Here is a 25818-nt window from a genome sequence, read left to right on the forward strand (position 1 = left end):
CTTCTTACAGGTCGATGTTCAATTCTCGACCGTCCAAGTGATTGGGCACTATTCCTTTCCCCCGTCCCATCCCAAATCCTTATCCTCATATCCTTCCAAAGTGCTATATAGTCGTAATGGCTTAGCCCTTTTTCCTGATAATTACCCTGCCTTATTTGTAGTATATTTGGTGATTAATTTACATTTGAGAGAGAGAGAGAGAGAGAGAGAGAGAGAAACACAATTCATAAACTGATCTGATCTACAGGTCAAAATAGACATTGATCCAGTTGTTCTTTTCTTAAACAAACGTAATACAAACGTAACAGCAACGATTAATACCACAACACGGCAAGGTAAGTCCCACAGTCATGCTAATAGTTTCAATATTCATTCCAACAATTATTTGCACGATTTCTAAATTGCATGACGTACTAAAATTAAATATATGTATTTAATCAACGCATTTTGTATTTTATTTATGGCATTATCATATATACATATATATTTTTTTATTTAAAAGCAAAAGCCACTATTTACAATAATACTCTTTAAAAATTAAAAAAAAAAACTTTAAATAAATCTCTTAAGAAAATTATTATTTAAATTTCACGCATTTATGTCATTATACAGAAATTATTAAACAAATTATTAAAAAACGAAAACACTCGTCACATAATCTCGAGTAATTCCAGATTACTGTTCATAATTGTTTGTTTTGTCTTCCTCCATTACAGAGTTGAAAAACACCATAGAAACACAAATTAATGAAGTCAAACAGCACATAGAAGGTGAGTTAAAATATATATATATATATATATATATATATATATATATATATATATATATATATATATATATATATATATATAATTACAGTTGATGTTGAAATAAAAGTGCCCTGATAAACGTGTTATACTGTTTAAACAAGAAAAACTCATATTCGTTTTGTTTTGCCATTTATTAGAGAGAATGTCTACAGCCACCGATGGTGAGTGCTGTAGACGGTGCCAGATTTTATTTTAAGGACAAATTATTGTAGGGTGCATAATGTAACCAGGCTAATACAGTAGTTAAAAAAGTTAGATTTTGGATTTTGGCAAATCGTAAATATATATATATATATATATATATATATATATATATATATATATATATATATACGTTATAGTAACTTGAAAAGTATATTTAGAAAATCACATAGATAAAAGAAAATTTTGCAGCAAAATAGAATGTAGTGAATAAATTATTAACTAGAACGTGGTTAAATTATATATATATATATATATATATATATATATATATATATATATATATATATATATATATATATATATATATATATATATATATATATATATATATATATATATATATATAATGTATAGTACAATTTTAGTAAAACAAGTTTAAATGAGAAGAGAAAGTACACAAGACTCACTTTGACCTGACTTACCACGTCTGACCTAACCTGACCTACGACATTAGACTTATCCTGATTTCTGACGTCAACCCTAACCCGACCTATTGCCTGGACAGGCCTGACCATCCCCCACCCCCCACCCCACATATCAGATCTCATGTATCCTTCAACGTCAGACCTATTCTGACATCCTTCGTCAAGACCTAATTTGACCTTTAGGCCCGACTTAACCACCCACCTCAGACCTGACCTGCCCTGACCTAGTCAGACCCAACGATTGAACAGGATTAACCAAGATGTGTGCCCGTAGAACACCTGTGAAGCTGCTTTTTCAAACTTTTTTTAGACGGGCATTGTATTCGATGTTTTATAATAATACATCAGAAAACAAAACACACACACACATCTTGCCATCCTCGCTACGGATGGAACTTTGGAAGGTTCCGTGGGTAATTCTGCGTCGCTGTCAGAACTATGGATTTTTTTTATAGAAAGATGTGTTTAAATCAAACGTTCCAATTTATCTGTAAAGATTTGAAAATATTCTTTGTAATCTGAATAAAGAAAGCATTATGTACATTACAAATTTTTCAGATTCAATAGTAACGAGATTCATCTAGATTAAATACAATCTCTCCTACATGATAGTAACTTATGATAGACTATATGATAGACCTCTAAATAAAGCAGCATTCTCATTTAATAGATTTTTATAATGAAAAAAGCGATAATACGACTGCACATAACCAAGCACTAATAATTCTGGATTAATGCAAAAACGTATAACACGCAGAAAACTTATAACAAATTAAACAAAATAACTTTATTTACTAAATTTTCAAATTGATAATTGCGCGTACACAAAAGCCGAAACAAAATATGTTAAATCAGAGACTTAACAAGTGACTCTAGAAGATTAAAAATAAGAAACAAAAAGCAGCCTTACACATTGTTTTCTCGCGAATGAGATCAAAATCAATTTATTGATTTAAATAAAGCATGTCTACGTGTCTCTTTTAAAATCCTCTTTATAAAAAAAATAATTAAATTCATTATTACCAAAAAAAAAGCAAATATCATGAATTAGACTCAATCCTGGCTACTGGACGACAACATTTTAATAATATCGGAATAATATTTAGGTATTAATAATATTTATTTAGGTACTAATAATATTGGATTAATATCCTATATTTTCTCACAGACACGTAACGCAGGCTCGGAATATACCAGCAATGCATAAGACTTTATAGAAATAGGCTTTACAGAAATAGGCTTTACAGAAATAGGCTTTACAGAAATAGGTTTTACAGAAATAGGCTTTACAGAAATAGGCTTTACAGAAATAGGTTTTACAGAAATAGGCTTTACAGAAATAGGTTTTACAGAAATAGGCTTTACAGAAATAGGCTTTACAGAAATAGGTTTTACAGAAATAGGCTTTACAGAAATAGGTTTTACAGAAATAGGCTGACATATCTCATCTACTAATACTTTACAAGAAGATACAGATGAAAATTTATTGATAGTTCAGGCAAAGACATTGATCAAAATGTGTTAATCTTTTCGACGTAGGGATTGATGGAATTTAATTCTTTAGCCTTACAAATTTATTAAACTGATTAACACATTAGAAGTAGAACTTGATAAAATTCGATTTTTAATATATATTTATATATATATATATATATATATATATATATATATATATATTATATATATATATATATATATATATATATATATATATATATATATATATATATATATATATATAAACTTTATAAAAATTGAAATCAATAAATTGACATTGAAATCGAATGTTTTTGACAGAGATTAATAAAAATCGCTGATATTTAAAATGTACAGATTAATCAAAATCGATTAAAACTTTCGACGCACAGATTTATCCAAATCCATCTTCTACTTCAAATGAGTAATATACACCAATCATACTTGTATGTCTTCGGTTGATCGCGCATCACCAAGTTGCTAATACGTGTTTAACACTCGGTAAATCACACAACAAAAAAATCTATCCCGGTACAATTGGCCGGATACAGCCAAAATCGCTATGCAAAATACAGACAAGAGCCGCAAATCTGGAGAGAATTAAACATAATATCCTCGCCATCCAATGCCACATAAAACGACTCTCCAACACAGTAGAGTTGTGGCTGCCTGTGTGTGTTTGTGTTTGACAATATGCAGTGAGACACATCAGACAAGGTGCGCGTTAAGTGATCTTCTTGAGGTTATCTTGAGATGATTTCGGGGCTTTTTAGTGTCCCCGCGGCCCGGTCCTCGACCAGGCCTCCACCCTCAGGAAGCAGCCCGTGACAGCTGACTAACACCCAGGTACCTATTTTACTGCTAGGTAACAGGGGCATAGGGTGAAAGAAACTCTGCCCATTCTTTCTCGCCGTGATAACCAGATGGATAAAAAAAACATATTTAGGGGGCAATGGAGTGACTTTGAACTCGCGTCTCTATTCACCCAAGTCGTGGAGCTTCTCGATGGGCTTCTCAATTTACAAGGATACTGTGATACAGATATATCACGTTATTTCTCATTCTATACCAGACAGTTGTTTCATTTGCTAAAACAGAGCAATTTTCGATGATCGTTTCTTAAAAAAAAATTGTGGCAAAGGAAAAACTACACAAAATGATATCCTATGTTAAGGATACTCATATTACTACAGATAACTGTACAGAAAAACTACAGCTCTAACTTACAGTTTGAAACAATACTAACATAATTATATAGAATTAATATCTAATACCGAATACTTTGTTGATATCTCCTTTTTATTTTGTTAATATCTTTATAATCTCTAAACTCTTTATATTATCTAATATTTTGTTAATCTTCTAATATTTTGTTAATATCTAAAAATCTCTTATTAAAATATTACATCTTAATATTATTTAACATCTTAATAATACTTGATATCGTAATATCTAACATCATAATCATATTTATTATCTTAATCATCTAAGATTATAATTACCCCTGATTATATTTTTTTCTAAATATCCTAACATATGTTCGACTAATAATCAAATAATATATATTAATTACATTACATTTTCTTAATACCCTTAAAGTTCCTTTTATATATTTTATTATAAATATCTTATTATCTTATAAATATCCTAAAAAATAAAGCCCATTTAATATTTTAATAATATTCTAAAATTATCCAGGTAGTGTCCTAAAAGTTTCTTATTAACATCATATTTATAATATCTTATTAGTAATCTAATTATATAACACTAATATATAACAATAGTTCGATAAAATTTGGTTCTATATTCTAACTTTGTAGCCTGAAAAAGTTTATTATAACAACCTGACCTGTCTTCCTCTTCAAATACTTTGCTTGTCTAACCTAGCCAAATCTAACCTAACCAAGATTAACCTAACAACCTAACCAAACTTAGCCTAACCAAACCTGATCTATTTTCCCTTTGAAACACCTTGTTTTGCTAACCAAGTCTAAATTAGCCTCTCCTAGTCTAACCTCTCTTAACCTAACCTCTGCTTAACAAACTTTTCGTCAACAAACCCTAATCGAACTTAACCTAATCTAATGTAGCCTTACATAACCTATTCTATCCGAGCCTGACCTAATCTTTCCACAACTCTCCTAAGATATCTTCAACAAATCCTTTGCTCACCTAATCAAACCTAGCCTAATTTGATCTTACCAAACCAAACCTAACGTCCCATAACTCTCCTTCAACAAATCTTAGCCCGAAGATAACCCAAATTAAACCTAAGTTGTCTTCAGCAAATTCTTTGCTCACCTAATCTCTCCTCCACCCCCACGTCCACTTTATTATGTCGTGGGAGGTCAGGTCAGATTGAATCTTATGTACATATATATATTCTTCCCAATAGACTTATTGAAGCATATTACTCAGCATTCCCCTGATGATTTCAAGCAAATGAAAGCGTTTGGGAAGCTCTTATATATTTTCCATTTGCTATCTTGTATCTATAGGAATTAGCTCCATCCTTTGTGATTTGCTTGTAATTTATTATATTATATTATATAATATATATATATATATATATATATATATATATATATATATATATATATATATATATATATATATATATATATAATCCTTAAACTTCCTGAAATTAAAACGACTAAATGCCCTTAGTTGTGCTTTTATTTGCTCAAAGTCAATGCTGCTTATATGTTGGCTTGATAGTCTTAAGAAATTTAGCTAAACTAGACAAATTAAGCTTCTCTTTTGCTTTTGACTGCCGTAGACTCCCTTTGTTGCAGAGTATTACAGATACAAGCCGTTTGATTTATTTTAGAGAATAAATTGTGGACACATTAAGCATATAATTCACATCACGTTATGTCCCTCATCCTCGCCTCTCCTCCTCCTCCTCCCCCCTTCCTTTCTCTCCATTCCCTACCTACCCACATCCTTTCCCCTCTCCATTCCCTACCTACCCACGGCCTTTTTCCTCTCCCTTCCTCCCTCCCTCCTGGATCTAAGCGCACGTCCCATATTCAGGTTTATACGACAAAAATACATTTAGAAGTAAACTGTCAGATATCTTGTCAAATTCTAAATTTTAAATACAACTAATATCGAATTTTCTTAGTGAATATATAGGCATTTATCTTCTGATTCCTATTTTCTTTAAAATAATTAGTTTACTATATTATGTACATATCACAATGTACAAATAATATATATATATATATTATATATATATATATATATATATATATATATATATATATATATATATATATATATATATATATATATATATATATAATAAAATTTTCCATATCTACTTTTATTCTTCACTTTTAAAATTATTTTTATCTTTTTTTATTCGTATTATAATCATTTTTCTCTATTTACTTATTATTCTAAATAAATTTAAAAAATATTATGTTTCCAATTCCTAATTCTATATTAATTCGTATTTCAATCGTAATTACCAGTACAATTTAACTACAATAATACAATCGAAAGCCACTATTGTCTAAGATCCTATTACAACAGTCTCCTTAAGGTAAAACTTGTCTATTGATCCTAAAGAGCACATTGCTTGTATTATTGATATTCTCTGCAATAACAATTGTATTATACAATTTATATTGCAATTTATTTTTAATTACTGTTTTGTATCTCAGTAGTATTAATAGAAGTACTAGTAGCGGTGTATTGTAGCTTTTGACTCGTTATTATTGGTATAATTTAAATAGTATTATTATAAAAGTTGAAAATAATGTGAGCATTAATATTATTACTTATAAAAGTATAATTGTTTACTATCATTGCCAGAATTAGTGTGTTTGTTACTGCCGTCTGTAAACATGTTTAAATTTATAGCTTTTTATTATCATGCAAATTAAGGTTGTGATTTTTGATGCGGTCTTTTAAAGGATGTCAAACAGCAATTGATGGCTGGATCCAGACTTCAATGGTTGTTAGTGGAAGGTTCGTGTGTAGAGGGGGTTTTGTAGAAGACTTGTTTGTAAATGATTTGTTAGTTGAAGATTTGTTAGTGGAATGTTTGTAAAAGGTTTGATTGTGGAAGGTTTATCAGTGGAGGGTTTATTTGCAAAAGTTTGTTAACTAAAGGCTTGTTATTGGAAGGTTTGTTTGTGGAAGGTTGGAATAATATTCCACGTTTCCTCTCAATTTTTGCATGCGTTCACTGGCCATTTGCATGAGGGAGACGGCTTGCAGAGGTCAGCAAAGAAACACATAAATGGCAGAGTATAGTGGCACACGCTCCGAGTGCCACTTGCCGTGGTAGAGCTTCACCGTGATCAGCCTCGTCAGATTAGTGTTCCATGGTTCAATGTCTACTTCCATCTTGCTATTCTCCCGTGTTTTAGTGCAGGGAGATCGGTAGAGGTTCTCCGTCTATATTTACATTTGATGTACGCCGCTAGACGATTGCTAGCGTTACTAGGAGATTCCTCTGAATCAATGGCTCGTTCTATTACCTTTAACAGAATCGTTATTTACATCAATTGGGAATCTTAGTGTCGCAGCACTAACCACTCAACAGGACTCAGTCTATTCCCTCGAGAAAGAAGCTTAGCTTCAAATCTCTATAGGCAACTCTTGCAAATATTGCCTTAACTATCACTGCAAACAATATGAAAACACACAGGCCAGTGTGGTTCTGGAGAAATGCAATAATGGGCCTGCAAAAACCACATGAAATACTATCCACTACTCAGAAGAACGTGACTCGTTCTCTCAGTCACAAGATGTAGCTGATATCAATCAAATCAATCGTGTGTGGTGACTCTTGGTTAAGGCTTTCAACACCACCACATAGCCATGCGCCAGGCCTTGGGAATCTGGAATGGGGTTTAAGCACTCAGTGGTTCAGGGGAAGGGAACTATCAGGGGAAAAGCGTCAAACCATCACGACTATATAGCACTGGGCAGGAGTCGGGATAAAGATTTGGGATGGGACGGACGGAAGGAATGGTGCCCAACCACTTGGACGGTCGGGGATTGAACGCCGACCTGCATGAAGCAAGGGGTAGAGTGGGAGGGGGAAAACGGGGTGAGAGGCACAGATATCCTGTATCCAGGTCACCTCTCACCCTGTTTACACCTCTAGCAGCTCAGGATAATCCTCATACTAAGTAACAATTCATTTATCAACGATTGTCACTCACTCGAATGTCCCAGATGAACACAACGACGACATACTGAACCGGCAGAAGCCAGAGTTTCATTTAGTGTCAAACACGAACACTACAAGCAGTTCCAAGCAGAATCGACCTTTCTTGGGGTCTTAAGATTGGACTGGAAAATCCACTCTATCATAGTAAGTTTGGTCGAAAGAGTTGAAAGTTGAAGGTTTGTGGAAGGTTTACAAGTGAGAGGTTTCCCCAATTGCACTGTTATGACTTTGAAAGGATTTAATGACACGAATTTATGTGTAGTTTAATTTGCTTAGGATACCACGGAAAAATTAAAATGGCTAAATACATATCCTAAACGAGTTAGACCTCTCAGAAAAGAATGAGTTAATAAAACCTTTGAGAACGAAGAGGATGCATCTGCATATAATTAACTAAAAAGCTTATAAATGTGTTTAAATGCATCACAAATACCAACAACAAATTGAAGTGATTTATGTTGTAAGATACGACACATTGTTTCTTGACTTGTCTCCCTAACCCTCCTCGCCTACACACTCCCCTGCTTCAACCCCTAGTAACGACAGCAAAGGGGTCCTGGTGACATCGAAGGGGGTCCTGGTGACATCGAAGGGGATCCTGGTGACATCGAAGGGGGTCCTGGTGATATCGAAGGGGTCCTGGTGACATCGAAGGGGATCCTGGTGACATCGAAGGGGTCCTGGTGACATAGAAGGGGGTCCTGGTGACATCGAAGGGGTCCTGGTGACATAGAAGGGGGTCCTGGTGACATCGAAAGCGTCCTGGTGAACGAACGCTGACTGGTTCAGTAGTATGATAAGGCTTCCTGACGTCAGAGAGGTTCATGCACCATAGGTGCTGGGGTTCGGGTAAGTGAACCTCTTTGACGTGATGATGCACTAGCAAACAATTGGGTGAACCAGTCACTGTTCGATCACCTGACCATTCTCCGTCTTTAACCTAAACGTTTCACTTGCCTGATTGGTAAAGAAACTATGGTTCATAACGGAACATTCAACACATTCATAAATCCAAATTTTAAGTGGATTTTACACATCCAGAAATTCGAAGTTCAAAGTTCGTTCTAAACTTACTGAAAACAAAGTTGTTGTTTTTTAAGTACATTCTTCACACTCGGAAGAAAATTTGTAAATATACTAGACACAGATCGCTAAAAAGGAGGTGTTGCAGATCTTGGAGAAGGGCGCAAGTGTTGCAGAGATGCAAGGAGGAGGAGGAGGAGTTCAAAGGAGCAGAGGAGGATTTCAGTAAAGTAGAGGAGAAGGAGTGCCATCAACATTTTATATATGTATTCTATAGGAGGAAATTTCCCCCTGTCCCCTTTCCTTTCCCAATCATCTCATAAGAATTCAAAGTTGATGAAGCCAAAATAGCCTGTTACCGAGATAATTTAGTGCTACGGTGTAGCACTAAATTAATCTCTACGCCCTATACATGCACAAGAGCTGTTTTTAGGGACGTAGAAGAAGAGTAACAGCAACAACAACAAAAAAAAATATATATATATATATATATATATATATATATATATATATATATATATATATATATATATATATATATATATATATATATATATATATATAATAATCATGATTTTTCAGTGTTACAAGTTGTCGTAGGTATATTAAGCACAAGGAGTAATCTATTCAATCAAAACCTTAAGATACTTTTTCATATATTGATCATTTTTTCTTGATATTGAGAAATGACAAAAATGTTTGATGTAAATGTTCTTAAGAAATGCATGATACATTTTTTAGAGAAATGCTTAAGATTAGAATATTTTTTTCAGAGATATGTTTTGAATTCATTTATATATCCCTTTCCTTGTGTGGGTGTTTTGTCAAGTCTAATGTCATATTCTGTCCCATGAGATAAGGATAGACTGTCCCATGAGATAAGGATAGACTGTCACCCTCCAGGAGACAAGACAGCCTATGTGACTGGTAGGATCCCTCCGAATGACAGTGGCACTCACTATAATGTCATACTGGCACACACACACACACACACACTTCGTGACAGACAAGAGCACGCCTTATGACAGCCAGGCACATGTTATGTGACGGCACATGATACTTTATGACAGATTGTCATATGTTGATTGACATAAGTTATAAATCATGTTAGCACACTATGTGACAGACTTTCACAAGCTTTCTGGAGAATTTGCAGTTCTAAATGACATACATGCACATTCTATATAGCAGACTGGCACAGTCTATATAAAAGACTGCCACAGGATTTATTGTTTTTTTTTTGTTTTACATAAATGGCCCATGTTTCATCCCTGTCAGTCACACCATATGACTGACTGATTCCAAGCTATGTGACAATCTGGCGTGTACTGTATGCCAAGTTGTCGCACTCAGTACGAGAAACAGATCAGAATGACACAGCTGCCATCAGTTTATGGAAAACTTGTCGGCACTACATACATCACCCTGTGTGTGTGTGTGTGTGTGTGTGTGTGTGTGTGTGTGTGTGTGTGTGTGTGTGTGTGTGTGTGTGTGTGTGTGTGTATGTGTGTGTGTGTGTGTCAAGATGGCCAGTCTACCGCAGACGACTGGCCATCAATACATGAATGGCTCACTCTACACGACTGGCTTACCTAACATGAGTGGATGAGTGCTTGACCCCTGTATGAATGATATACTCAAGTGTGATTGGCTCAGGACCTATGACTGACTGACCTACGCAACATATGATTGGTCCACCCTACATGGCAAGATTACTCCATATATGATCAACACTAGAGGACTATTCCACTCATTGTAATTGCTCAAGTGAACAGAAATGGCTTAACCAGACCACACACTAGAAGCTAAAGGGACGACGACGTTTCGGTCCGTCCTGGACCATTCTCAAATCGACTTGAAAATGGTCCAGGACGGACCGAAACGTCGTCGTCCCTTCACCTTCTAGTGTGTGGTCAGGTCAACATACTTTAGCCAGGTTATTGTGACTCATCGCCTGCAGAACTGGCTTACCCTAGGTTAATATGTCACCCAATTTAACGTCTCCATTGTATGCGTTTCTGGTCAATTCAGATCTACCAACAACAAATGATAGTTGAAGCAGCCCCTTCTGTTAGTTACTGGCTCTCTCAGTAAGATTCATGAGCACTATGTGACACAGCCACCCCCAATATGACTGTAGCTAGTCCACTCAGTGAAACTAATCCTCACTAGGCGACTCATCTACCCCATATGACCGCTTTACTTTCATAATATAGCTCTCTGTTGTGCCTGAGGGTCACCCAACACCACTCTTCCATCATGGACGTCTGATGGCCAGTTCATGACAGGTTCATCCTGATTGACGGTGTGGTTCTGTTTACATGATGTCCCAAAGAATCAAGATCTCCAGCATTGACATATATATGATAATCATTTTTTTTTTAATTCATTTTTGTCACTACGAAATGACACTAACTGATTTTTCATTTTGTTTCTCTCCCCTCCCCCCATAACCCCCCCCCCTTCATGAAAAAAAATTAGAAAAATTTCACATTCTTAGCGGTGGTAAGTCGCAGAAGTCCTCACCTGTTTTGTGACCTAGCTCTTCTGCATAAGCTGATTGCCAAAAAAAATTCTAACCTTTCAGCTCTCTCTATAGTCGAAACTCAGTCAAGCTCTTCAATGCACGTGTAATGCAGGGCGGATCGTAACGAGCCCCCAAGTATTTTCAAACATATTAAATGGAAATGCATTTTTATATATATACACCTACATACACACCGGCACATACTCGGGAAATATGTACATATATGTGTTGTGGATATAATCCTAAAGTGGACAAAAAAAGTGAAAGGGAAAAAAATCATTGTTGTAGAAGAATAACAAGAGAATGAAGTCCTGTTCTCAGGAGAATATTCTCCCCTCGTTAAGTCTTCTATTATTGTGACTTTTTCCTTGTACCTATACACATACATGTATGAGTCTATGTCCTGGAGTACCTGAATTAAAGATACACACACACACAGCAGAAGTCTAGTGGCCGCCCTGCATTAACTCCGACAGCCGTGTGTCGTGTCTCAGCAGATAGACACCTGTCGTGTTGCTTCTTAAAACTTAACACTCCACAAGTGTCGTGTTTATCTATTGAGAGACTGAGTATCAGAATTCCTCACACACACTCAAGTCCTACACTTATTCCTCACTGAGACCTTCACTGGCTCTGTCGTAGTTCCATGTGAAATTTCTCTATGGATCGAATGTAGCACAGATCCTTCCTCTCTCTCTCTCTCTCTCTCACTCCCCCCCTCCCCCCTCCGCCTCCCCCCACCCACACCCCCCACCCGCTCATATGTTTTGACGTGTCCACAGTGTTCCCTGCGTGTGTTTAAGATATTTTTGTATCGTTGTTTTGTTGTTTGTCTGCCATTGTGCTCTCCGTGTACCCCCATACCTGCAGCTGCCGCTATACTCATCTTACCTACGAACTTATAACTCATCTACTTATCTACCTAACGCTGCTGTTGCTGCCTCTGGCCCCCACCTTCGAGGGGCCCTCTCACAGGGCATGTAGTACTCGCTAACTGCTAAATTAAACTATTCTCTGAAACGTCTAACTATACCATTGCTGCTGCATGGAACTATACCTTACAATCTTAACTTGATGTTCATTAGGTCTGATTCTCTCTCTGCTCGCCGTGTGTCACAGCTATGAAAGAATCTGAATCTTTCATTCTAAATACACCAATATTACATCTACTTGAATGAAACTCCCTTGTAAACAAAAACAAAGAATCTCTCATTCAGTCAGGTCAATAATACGGTGCTCGTAGTCCCATGAAGAAGTTGTAGCCTTACGTATTGTGTACAAACTGAGCACTTTAAGGGTTTTTTTTATGACTATCAGTAAGAGTTGTAAATTAGAAAACAAAACAAAATGAGATGTTTATGAACTGGAGATGTGTCCCGCCAATGCACATAAACACATACATACATACATACATACATACATACATACATGCACACATATATATATACACACACACATACACGTTCTATTACCTAAAGATTCCTTTCTCATGAACCGTAGTTTCTGTCGTGAACTCTATAATTACTTTATATATATATATATATATATATATATATATATATATATATATATATATATATATATATATATATATATATATATATATATATAATATATATATATAATATATATATATATATATAATATACAATATATATTATATTATATATTATTGTATATGTTTGTTCCTATTCGGGTGTGTGTGTGTGTGTGTGTGTGTGTGTGTGTGTGTGTGTGTGTGTGTGTGTGTGTGTGTGTGTGTGTGTGTGTGTGTGTATGTGTGCGCATGTGCGTGTGTGTGTGCGCGTATACGTGTCCGCGTCCACGTGTCCGGGTCCACGTGTACGTGTGTACGAGTACGCGTGTGCGTGAGTGTGTTACTCTCAGTATAGAGCTCTGAATGTAACTAGTGATTGGCCTCAACGCTACAAAACGCTCACTCCCCCCCCCCCCTTTCCCCTTTTCAATGCTTACCTCATTTCCCCTTTCCTCCTTTCTTCCTACCCTACCTCTCCCCCCTCCCCCACTTTCTAACCCCTCACACCTTCCCTCCCTTCCTCCCTACCCTCATTTGCTCACGCCCTCCCTATTTCTTTCTCCCTCTCTCCCCTATCACCCATTTCTTCCTACCCTTCCCCTTCTCCTATAAGCGTGTACCAGCCTGTACCAGCGTGTATGTGTACCAATGTTTCACTCCGTACCGTCTCTAGTGTTGCTGTGCTACGCGTTGCTGTCACAACTCTCAAGAACTTTTGCTCTTCGCTTTCATTGTCATATTTTCCTTAATTGTCTTTTATTTTCCTTGATTCGTAGATGTAAGTTATCTACGCATTAGTTTTACTATATTTATATTATTCGTGGGTAATTATTTTCTTCGTAAATTTGTCTTATTTTTTTGTATAGTCAATTTCTATGTAATGACTAATAATTTATGTGCTATAAAATATAGATGTAAAATATATTATTAAACACTTCCCTTCAGAATGAATCATAAAATATATGGCATTCTTCACAGATAATTAAAACTAACAAAAAAAATAAAAATAAAAATCCTTTTAAGTAGGAGCACTTTCAGTTCCTTTTCAAATTGTTCAAAAATCTGCTTGAACTTTTCTTGAGCACTGTACAGTATTTGCCATCACGTGTGTCTTGTAGAACTGTCCGAGTGTTATATTCCAAGCCTTTTGTGTTGCCTCACAGTGTAAGCCTTAGCAGCATTTTTAATTTTTTTATTAAACTTTGAACACTCAGCTTCAAATGTATTTAAAATGGTAAAAAAAAGTAACATTCTCGCCCAAACACATTAAAAGAACGCATACAGCTACATAAGTATTCACAGATTATACACATAAATGTATACATATTGTGCCTAATATCCAGAGTTGCCCGATGATCATCATTCAGTTAACAATTTATCGTTTGTGAAATATTAAACTTGAGGATTCAGAGTTATGCTTAAATTAATAAATGAAAGCAAATTTATTTTTAGTCTTAATTGAAACTAACTTAGCAGCCTGACCAAGCCTAAATATGCCGGTTACTTCTTAATACTGCATAACACAGGTAAAACTAGGCCTATGTAAATTTAAAATTAAGTAATCAATATGTTAATATCTTCAAGTGTGAGCAAATTTCGAAAAAGTGATATTTAAAAATTCCCAAAAAATTTTATCTGCCTGCTTGTCATGACGGCCTTTGAATATTAGGCCTATTAAGGTGGCTACAAGGCCTAGTCGTCTGGCTACTAGATACGACATATAATCACACACATATGCATGCATGTACAAGCACATACAGACTCACAAACACACGCACCTACAGTCATTAAAACAGACAAGAACAAATTGCACGCAAACACTGGCATCAATGCACAGACCTATACACATGCACACACGTATACACATGCACATCTCACGCGTACATTACACGGACACAACACCCGCACATCACATGTATACATACATACGGCCACACATCATACACGCAATTCAAATGCACACGCACGCACACATCACACTCCCCACATCAAATTCATATATGTCCCCAAACTCTTGTGTACAAATAATTAACTATTTGTTTCTTATTAATTACTGAAAATAAAAAAATACCATTACCAAATTAGTGATAATATTGCTGAGGTAATCCAAATAAAATCTTTCACGTCACCCAGAGCAATAAGCAAAAAAATCAAGATGCCAGAATTGACATGTAGTGATATGAAACTTTGGAATTATGTTGATTTAGGTGATTCTTGTTCTCTTGTTTTGGTTTGATTTATTTATTGATTTACTAATGACCCTAACTAATCTCATGCGTTCCATTCCGGCAGGCAAGTGCGTTCTGCAGTAAGGCCTCACCGTAGGTCACTCTGCGGGCGTCCCCCCCCCCCTCCCCCCCGCCGCTATGCAACATAAATGGCCTAAAACCGTCTCCTGTCTAAGGCGACGCGTGTCATCCCCCTGCGATTTTCTTCTCCTCCTTCCCCCATCCATCCCCCTTCCTGGCAGCGGTACTCCTGTCTTCACCTCCGGGACAAACAAACAAACAACAACAACAGCAGCAGCGACATCATCATCAGCCTCTAAAAAAGGATCCATCACCGTGAACAAGCCGTGGAAGCTAGTTGAACACCACTCCAGGTTTGGAATCTCTACAGAGCAGTTACTGAAGCTCTGCCTCCGTTCTGTGTTAACGAAGAACAAGAACGTCTAAAATATATATATATATATATATATATATATATATATATATATATATATATATATATATATATATATATATATATATATATTTACAATGATTTGGTTTCTGTGAGGACCCACAAGAGAGATGAATCTTAATGTGTGAAGTCCACGGAAGATAACAAAAAAAATATCATTAGTTAAGGTGCATCGTAGTTCACGCTTTCGTTTAACCAAATATTGCTGAATAAAAGAGAACCTTTATTTTTGTTAAGTGTAGAGATGGCACTCAAGATGCCACCAAAGGAAAAATAAAGCATATGGCTTAAGAAATTTTTATGACTTGTTATATGGTTACAAGAATCCCCTCTCCCCCCCCTTCCCTCATCGCCCCCCCCCCTCCTTGCGTTGTGGTAGTGTGGGTCGTAGTTGATAACTACGACCTCAGTTTTTTGACGTTGAACACATGCCTTCAAGTGGAAAGTCTGCCTGAATACGAGGCTTCCCCTTGATAGAGATTTTGTATATAGTTAACCTTTCCCCCCTGTCCCCTCCTCCCTCCCCTTACCGTTTCTTATGAATGCTGTACCACATGATTGAGTGAGATCGTTAAAACAATGTACCCTGTTTTTCATACGGAGTTACATACTCCCAGCAGGTCGGTTAAGCGCACGCGGTGAAAGATGTTAACTGCTTCAGGTTAGTTGCACTAATACCCGCTCCCTGGCATCATTCATACCCTCGGCTAGCGAGTGTGGAAATCATGATTGTATAAAATGTTAAATATAAAAGTTAAAAATAGAGCAGATAAACAAAAAAATTGGAACTTTAAAACAAAACACGTCAGTTATGAGACCGAAGTCAGTTGACATGTTTCATACGCGGTGTCTGCTCTCTGCTCTTTCGTTAGGTAGGTGGGAGGATGGTTGTTGAGGCCTCCGACGCCACCCCTCCGACGCCACCCCCTCCGACGCCACCCCACCGACGCCACACCCTCCCCCTCTCCCCCCACCCCCCGGAGGCCAGGACACGCACTAGCGCGCCAGCTTCTAAGTTCAAGTTGTTAATGCGGTGTGACCCAACTTAATCGTCGATCATCGAAATCTCCGTTCGTCTAGCTTATTTATGTGTTAAAAATGAAGTTGAGGTTTTTAAGTTCTATTCATCCAACTGAAGCTATGTTAAGGTCAGAGCTCATTTTGACCGCATGTAGAAGAGTAAGGCATTTACCAGCGCCTGTCTGTTGGCCAGGGCTGGGATTGCTACCTCTCGTGTTCGGTCAAAGCAAGTCTGTTTACCAGCGTTTGTGTTCATCATCATATATGTTCTCTCTCTTTTTTTGGCTTTGTTTTGTTTTTCCGTTGACATGTTCTGAGGGGTATGAGAGCTTTGTGTTCTTTGTGTGCAATACATCCGACGCGTCAGTATTTCGGCTTCACAAACTGTACATTAACCTCTAGGTTTTAAACCAAAAAAATTATGTATACTATGCAATCATTCTTATGACGAAATGATTTATTCATTGGATACAAAATATAAGCCAATTGGAGGTTTACACGACGCAATCCATCACATGGCTTACGTCGTAGGTATACTAAGCAGGGTATTTTTATATCACCAATGTTGTACGAATCGTTCTCGTAATTCAACCGGCCTATAGTCATTACTAGCACAACGGGCCTAATCACCACTAGCTTAGTCACTACTAGCACCACCAGCCAAGTCACCACTAGCGTCACCAATCCTGCACCAATGTCGGATGTATTGTACGACTGGTGCGTCTTGAGGAAGAGTTCTCAATCTGAATTTGTTCCTTTAATCAACTGGTGAAAGTTTCCAGAGATTGCTTGAGCAACAACGGGTACCTGGCGACGTCACCCACTGTCCACGTTACCCGTGACGCCATCGTGACGTATTCGTGCACAGTCACTGACGACCCATGTTACTTGCCACGTCACCGTAATGGTGAACGTCATCGTACTGGTGACGTAAGCAACCCCATCTGCTGGAGAATTCCTCATCTCGACACACACTCCTCTTTTTTAATCGTGTTTGTAAACGTATACTTTTTTTTAAGTCAATTATATCTTTTACTTTTCACGAAGTTTCAAGACGATTTTGTTTTGTGTGTGTCATTTTTCTTGTTTGAATCATGTATATGTTGTGTAAATATAACGTGTGACCTTGGCGGCTAACATGCTACTCTGCTTCTCACTTGGTGGGACTGACGCTACCACAGAGGCATTCACAGATGTTTACAAGCCTTTTAATCCATATAATGGAAAAGCCTATCTAAGCCAAGCGTGTAAAGTGAATGTTTACATCGAGTCTTTAACTTAATATTTAAACAATCGTTACGGTCAACACATGTTGTAAATTTGCAAGTTAAGTAAGTCATTGTCTATCAGAAGTTTATCTATGCACGCTAATGCCTATGAATCAATAAGTCCTCATCGACTAAATCATCTCAAAATGTTTTCCGTTTATCATATAACGTCTCCGAGACATTCTTTTCCTGTGGCTTGTTCCTTATCTCCGCAGCTCCGGTAAGTCTCACGCTCGCTGTTTTCTGATCGGTGTTTTGGGGGATTAAATTAAACCCCAGCTGTGTACACAGATATATTCCCGTTAAAACATCCCCATACTATTACTGCTTGGATGTATCGTGACAAAAGAATCAGATCATTCGCAAGTAGTTCACAAAAGGGGTGAACAGCCTTGTATTTACCACAGCAGACTGGCTCGCCCCCCCAGACAAGCGTCAAGTTGTCGATATATATATATATATGTTGCACTGCAGGTTGTCTGATGCTGAGTTTAAATGGGGGGTTTCCGTGTTTTGGTCTCTGTATATTCACTCTAAGGGTATTTCTGTCTTGGACAACCAGCAGTGAATTTTTGATGCAGTTTAATGTGTGTTTTGTGTATATGTATATATATAGAGAGAGAGAAAACGAGAGATCCCACCTCTAGTTATATATAGATTTGTTCCGATATCTGATAATCTCAGAACTGTTTGAATGATATAGAGTTATAAGTAGTTAAACCGATTAGCAACCATGGGGACATTTTTTTTGTTAATCTGAATAGGTTTCCTGCGGTAAATTTTCCAAGGAACAATATACATATGCAAGGGGAAGGTTTGCCTCAGGGAAGGCTGCAGATGTGGTGGTGCCCCCTCCCAGGTGACCGTAGTGGATGGGTACTTGGTCCATGTTGAACCCCAGGTGAGGAAGCCAAGCGCTCCCCGCCGCACACTGCGCGCTGACTGGACCTGCGCAGTGTGAAGCGAACGCTGGCTTCCTTGCACTGTGAAGCCAGCTCTGGCTTCCTCTTCTATTCGTATGCAGTCTAAAACTTAACTACCCTAAACAACCTCGACTTTCTGGGGTTTATATATATAAAAAAAAACTAAATTCTGGGGTTGTAAAAAAATAAAAAAAATACTCACAGCTAAAATGATAGAAAAAACCTGATAAAAATTCTATAAATATAATATATATATATGTGTGTGATTACAAGTGATTTTAGGCGTATACCTAAAGTTTAGACTTCCATAGAGACGGGTAAGGCCTCTCGATATGGCATCATAAAGGGCCGTTATCTCTACGTGATAACAAAACAAAATATTGACGCCTATGCATGTTTCACGCTTGAAAACCTGGTCGTCACTATAGGCCTTGTAAATAGAGATGACATGAGGAAAACAAAGGACGCTGAATTATGATAAACAAACTCCAAACACTGATTATCTTAAACTTCCTCTCTGCGATCTCAATATACTCCTTCAAACTTATAACTTCCTAAGTCACAGTTTTACGTAAACCTATAACTCGCTAAATACTGTTTTGGGAAAATCCAAAAGGAAAACAAATATTACTTAATATCCGATCAAAATATATATATATATATATATATATATATATATATATATATATATATATATATATATATATATATATATGATATACCAAAGCATGTCAATATATAATATATCCATACATATATCCGTTCCTGTGAATATCTGTGGTGGCCTCTCTTCCGCGAAAATGAGAATATAAATTTATAGACTTTGCTTACTGAAGCCAGAATCATGCCCTACATTCCTTTTCATCTAGACCAGTTGTTCTGACCCTCGTTGTTATCTACCGTTGTTGTTGATTTGATAGGCTGATACTACTAGTCAATTATGGTTGTTAGTGATTGTAATCTGGTAGGAACTAAATGAGCTAACCTAACCTCTCTCTCTCTATTTTCTAATCTCTCTCTCTTGCACTAAATTTCGCTATATTATCTCTTTCTCTCTCTCTCTCTCTCTCTCTCTCTCTCTCTCTCTCCCTCTCTATCTCAAAGTGAGCTCCGCTTAGAGGGTAGCAATCATGGCCACTTACCAGTTGCCGAAATATTAAAGTTTTTGTGTAGTAATAACTAATAACTGCCCTCTAAGCACGGGTAACGTGCCGAAAGTTACTTTTTAAATTCTTGAACAAATCAATAACCAATATGTCTTGAAACTTCCTTCAGGAGCTCACTTTATGGTTCCCTTGGTCCTTGGCAAGCCAATCAGAAGGCAAAATTAATTGACCTTTAGAAGAGTGCTGTTCTGATTGGCTATTAATGTCACTTGAGCATAGGAAAGGTATTTGTCCAGGGCGGATGTTCTTACCTGATTTATAAACATTTATGTATATGTCTTGTGGAGTGTATTGTCTTAGGGTCGAAACAAATCATAAAATTGATGACAGGTTTGATAAGAAAACTGTGGCACTTACCTGGTGGCAGAAAACTAACTGTTTACTATAGGTCCTTTCGAGTCAAGCTTCTTAATTATTTTTCTGCGGAACGTAAATAGCCGCATTTGAGGACGCGAGTCTGCCTGGTTCAACCCACTTGTCTTGCTCAGCTCAAACTACTCATCGAAACAAAATAGATTAAACTACTATGGAACTTGCTCGAAGGTTAGGTTCAAAATAATGGGGTATTTAAGAGAAAGAAGAGTGTCTTAAAGCTCCGTTCTGTCATTCTATAGTAATAGAAACAATTGCATCAAACTAGAAAAATCTATTGAGAAACAAATGTTTTGGAGGAGTTTTAAAGAGCCATGGCAATTTCTAAGTGACCAAATTGATAGTCCTCATTTTCTTGACCAATCTGAGATGCCATCATCCAGCAGAACCATCTTATAAAACGTCAAACAATTGGAAATTTTAGAAGGAAAAAAACAGTTACCCACCATAACGCCACCATCGATACTCTCCTCCTAGCCTGCACCAGCCTTTCTCCTGCTCTCACCATTCATATCACAAACAATAGGTCTCGAGGAACGCTTTGCCTGTGAATGTAGCCTCACACCGCCTTGAGTTTGCTGGGCAACTCTATTCCTCTGTCTTAAAATTAGTTGTGTTGTTTTTTTCCCTTTCATCTGCTGTTGATAGTAAAAAGTATTGTTAAGACATTTTCGTGGATGATTAGTTTTCTTCTCCTTGGAAAAGTCGTAGATGTAGAAGGCAGTCATTTCATTTGTAATCTTTGAACCTAAATATAAGCAACTTTATACACGCCCATGAGAGTATGTTTGAAGACCTATGAGCCATGCACCGCTATCTCTTGATATACGCGTAGTATGACCTCCTTCTGTAGAGTGACCCCTATATATCTCTGTTATACTGTCAGTGTTGTGCATGTGTATTGTGACCACGAGTGAATAATTATAAACTGAAGAGTTACCATAAATCATTACGTAAGGTTAGCAACTTAAAATAGAAAACGTGGATCGGGAAGCCGGTTTTTAGAAAATGTGAAAAAATCGGAAAAAAGTCATTGAATTTGTTATAATTATTATTGTTTCATTTTCATTTCCGCCGTTACTGTTAAAAAATGAAAACAAATTATATATGAAGAAGCCTTGCTGTGACTCTCTGTTCTCTAGGAAGTATATGCATCATCTCTCTTAGAAAAAATTTCACAAAGCTTTCCCCTTTCACTTCGAACTCTCAAATTTACCGGACTAAAGAATAGTTGGTAGGAAATAGTATGATCAAAGTGTGTTCTGTGGGTATACCGTTATACTCCTACCCTTCACCTATGTATTCCCCCTTCCCTTACCTCCCCCTCCACCCCTTCTTCCCCTACACTGTTCTCCTCTCAATATGATTTTCTCCTAACAATGATTTTTTTTTTTTTTTGGTTTTACTGATAAAAATCAAATAAGCCCTTCACCTGGTCTCCAAATGTCTCTCAATTTTTGTTACGGAGTTATTGGATCGGTGACCGTGTCGGGGGCTCTGGACCTTAATCAAGGGTTCTGACCCCTTAATCAAGGGGCTCTGACCCTTAATCAAGGACCTAGACCTTTAGCTAAGGTCCCTGATCTTTAGGCAAGGGATCTGAACTTTAAATCACGGGACTCTGATCTTTAATTAATGACTCTGACCCTTTCTGACCTTTAATCAATTGCTCTAATCCTTAGTCAAAGATCTTTAACCCTAATCAAGGGATTTGCCCCTTAATGAAGGGAGAGAACCCTTTGTGGGATGCTTGCATAGTCCTGGCGATTGTAATGGATACTAGATCGTTTATTTGTGTGATTATCACTGACCTGGTATGTTGTTGGGTCTGGTGAACGGTTATCCCAGTCTTGGACAGTGACATTATATCTAAATGCGAGTTCATCTTCCAAGAACACAATATTATTATTATTATTATTTGTAACTATTATTATTGCTACATTTTAGTAAATGAACCTTCTATCTGACATTTATCCACGTTAACATTCAGCTAAAAATCATACACTTGTATGACGATAATGTATTCCAAGAATACATTATTTGTATTATTATTCCATTTATTTTTAGTCTCTATATCTTCTATCTGATTTTTATCAATGTTAGGTTAACATTTAGCTGAAATCATACACACGTTTCTTAAAAAAAAAAACTAGAAAGTGGAGGAGGTTTATATATATCCTAAAGAGGTAATCGTAGTGTAATTAACCAATTTTTCAAGTATAACAATATCCAGGAAACATATCCTGATCAAGCCAACCACCCCACCCCCCCACCCCTATCCTTCATCCTAATTCAGATTTTGATTTTCCTAACAGTTACAGGAGAAAAAATGAAGCGAGAACCAAGCGTATTTTAGCACATAAGTTCTTATCATTGTTATGGGTAGTGGAGCCCTTCTTTAGGTAGTTTTACCGATGTTTTAAATAAAAAAAAATACCTGTGATGTAAGCAGTTGGTAAATCAACCCTTTATTTATTTCTGCTCACCGAGCAAGCCCGCCACTCCCTTTGCAGTCACACTATTGTAATAAATAAGAAACAGAAGAACACGCTGCGTTTTAATTAATCCTTGTCACTGTGATGAATTAAATTATGATGCGTTTCACTGATCCTTTTCACTGTGATAAATGAAACTCTGCTGTGTTTTACTGTTCCTGTTTTTCTGAATAGTACAAGGAAGACGTCAAAGCCATGCTGTGTCTCACTGTATCATACAGGAAGTCAAAGTAATGCTGTGTCTCACTGTATCATACAAGAAGTCAAAGCAATAATGTGAGTCACTGTATCATACAAGAAGTCAAAGCAATGCTGTGTCTCACTGTATCATACAAGAAGTCAAAGCAATGCTGTGTCTCACTGTATCATACAGGAAGTCAAAGTAATGCTGTGTCTCACTGTATCATACAAGAAGTCAAAGTAATGCTGTCTCTCACTGAATCATACAGGAAGTCAAAGCAATGCTGCGTCTCACTGTATCATACAAGAAGTCAAAGTAATGCTGTCTCTCACTGAATCATACAGGAAGTCAAAGCAATGCTGCGTCTCACTGTATCATACAAGAAGTCAAAGCCATGCTGTCTCTCACTGATTCATACAGGAAGTCAAAGCAATGCTGCGTCTCACTGTATCATACAAGAAGTCAAAGCCATGCTGTCGCTCACAATGTCGAACAAGAAAGATACCAAAACTATGCTGCGTTTGTTTTTCTTTCTACTCTCTCCCACAAGAATGCTGACAAGGTGAGTTCAGACGATAATGTTCTTGTGTAAACGGAAGTTTTTTTCAATGTAAACCAATTCTGTTAGAAGACCTTTATTTCAAGAATGTTAATTTTTTGTATAACAGATGGTTTTCTTTACTACCACACTGGACGGCTGAAGTAGTTCAGATATCACAGGTCATATACCTCCGACATAGATATCTCCCCGTCAATCACTAGTCTGTGTCGCACACGAGAGTATAATCAAAATATGCTTTCACAACATAACTGTGGAATAAAGGTTTTCTAAAGAGAGTTTTAGAATCAAAGTTCTCTAAAAGAGAGCTTTAGAGTCAAAGTTATCTAAAGAGAGCTTTAGAGTCAAAGTTCTCTAAAGAGAGCTTTAGAGTCAAAGTTCTCTAAAGAGAGCTTTAGAGTCAAAGTTCTCTAAAGAGAGCTTTAGAGTCAAAGTTCTCTAAAGAGAGTTTTAGAGTCAAAGTTTTTTCTAAAGAGAGGTTTATAATTAAAATAAACTCTCCACAGAGCTGTAGATTCAAAGTGAATTGTCAAAACTGAGCAGCAGAACCATAGTAAGACTTCAAAATAAATCTGTAATTCAAAGTAACTGATCAAATCACAGGCATGACAAGACATGTCTTTGAGAGCACATTATCCTCTGGCATGACCTCATGCTAGATTAGGCTCAGATTAACTAGGCTAAAATTACTTGCACTTACACGCAGAAATCACAATAGCGTGATACGTCAAATGAACAAATCCACAAGGGCCGTGATAAGGGTTCGAACCTACGTCCGGGATGATCCCAGACGCGCCTTGTGGATTTGTTCATTTGATGTATCACGCTATTGTGATTTGTGTGTGTATAGATGTAAGGGCGAAGAGGTAGAACAGCTTGTTGACAGAGCCCGGGTGCATGGGAGAATTGTGTGAAACCCCGGTTTGTATCTCGGAGAAGCTGCGGGATCCGTATGAGGGGCAGTATTCCCGGTTGCAATTCTCTTGACCATGTCGTGACGGAATCGACTAAGGCGCGTCTGGGATCATCCCGGATGTACGTTCGAACCCTCATCACGGCCATTGTTGATTTGTTCATTAATTGCACTTACTGAAGAACAAATTATTACTGGACTTCAGCACAGATAAGCACCTCCAAAGGATACCTGATCAACCAGGCTGTGACTCATACGTCCAGCAACCAGGAGGCCTGGTCGACGACCGGGCCGCGGGGACGCTAAGCCCCGGAAACATCTCAAGGTAACCTCAAGGTAAGGTAACCAGATTAATACAGAATCATAAAGATGGGAAGAGGAGTTAGATGGGCAAAGGAAAAAACAATTGGTGGTACTTACCAAGGTCACTTTCCGAAGGCCCAAATAAATAAAACCACGCTAGCAGCATGTACTCAAGTGGCGAACAACAAAAAGTCGTCTTCAACGTCTATAGGAACGTTGACAGGAAATCTTTCAAGACACTATATGTAGCGTACGTCCCACGTGAGCTGGAGTGTGAAACACACATTCAGTCATCCACCAAAACACTGACACATGAGATGCAGACGTTTGCCACTGGACTAACCTGTTGATTGGGGAGTTAAACAACGTGGAGGGGGGGGGGGAGTAAGACTGAAGAACCAGGGGCCAGGTTCACGAAACAGTTAGGCAAGCACTTACGAACCTGTACATTTTCTCTCAATCTTTGACGGCTTTGTTTACAATTATTAAACAGTTAATGAAATCCAAAGCACCAGGAGGCTGTTTATAAAAATAACAACAGTTGATTGGGAGGTTTTCATGCATGTAAACTGTTTAATAAATGTAACCAAAGTCGTCAAAGATTGGGGAAAGATGTACACGTTCTTAAGTACTTGCGTAACTGCTTCGTGAATCTGGCCCCAAACTCTTAATGTCACTATAATAGCCAAGTGCTCGTTAATAATCTCTTCCTTCCCCCTCCTGAGTGGACAACACTTGACATTC

General features: G+C 37.2%; 1 protein-coding gene across 2 annotated transcripts in view; it reads left to right on the forward strand.

Annotated features, from left to right (window-relative positions):
* The window catches only part of cpx (synaptic transmission protein complexin), a 331955-nt gene extending 308786 nt beyond the window's left edge, over positions 1 to 23169 (forward strand). The window contains exons 5-7 of one of the 2 annotated variants that reach the window (XM_069304076.1): positions 717 to 770; positions 11610 to 11633; positions 15485 to 23169. In XM_069304076.1, the coding sequence (XP_069160177.1) occupies positions 717 to 770; positions 11610 to 11633; positions 15485 to 15504 (98 nt within the window). In that variant the 3' untranslated portion in view covers positions 15505 to 23169. The remainder of the gene's footprint in view (positions 1 to 716; positions 771 to 11609; positions 11634 to 15484) is intronic. The other variant, XM_069304077.1, reaches the window with a different exon arrangement.
* Positions 23170 to 25818: the final 2649 nt, after the last annotated feature.

The sequence above is a fragment of the Procambarus clarkii genome, chromosome 51 (genome assembly GCF_040958095.1).
Source record: "Procambarus clarkii isolate CNS0578487 chromosome 51, FALCON_Pclarkii_2.0, whole genome shotgun sequence".
Classification (NCBI taxonomy): Eukaryota; Metazoa; Arthropoda; class Malacostraca; order Decapoda; family Cambaridae; genus Procambarus; species Procambarus clarkii.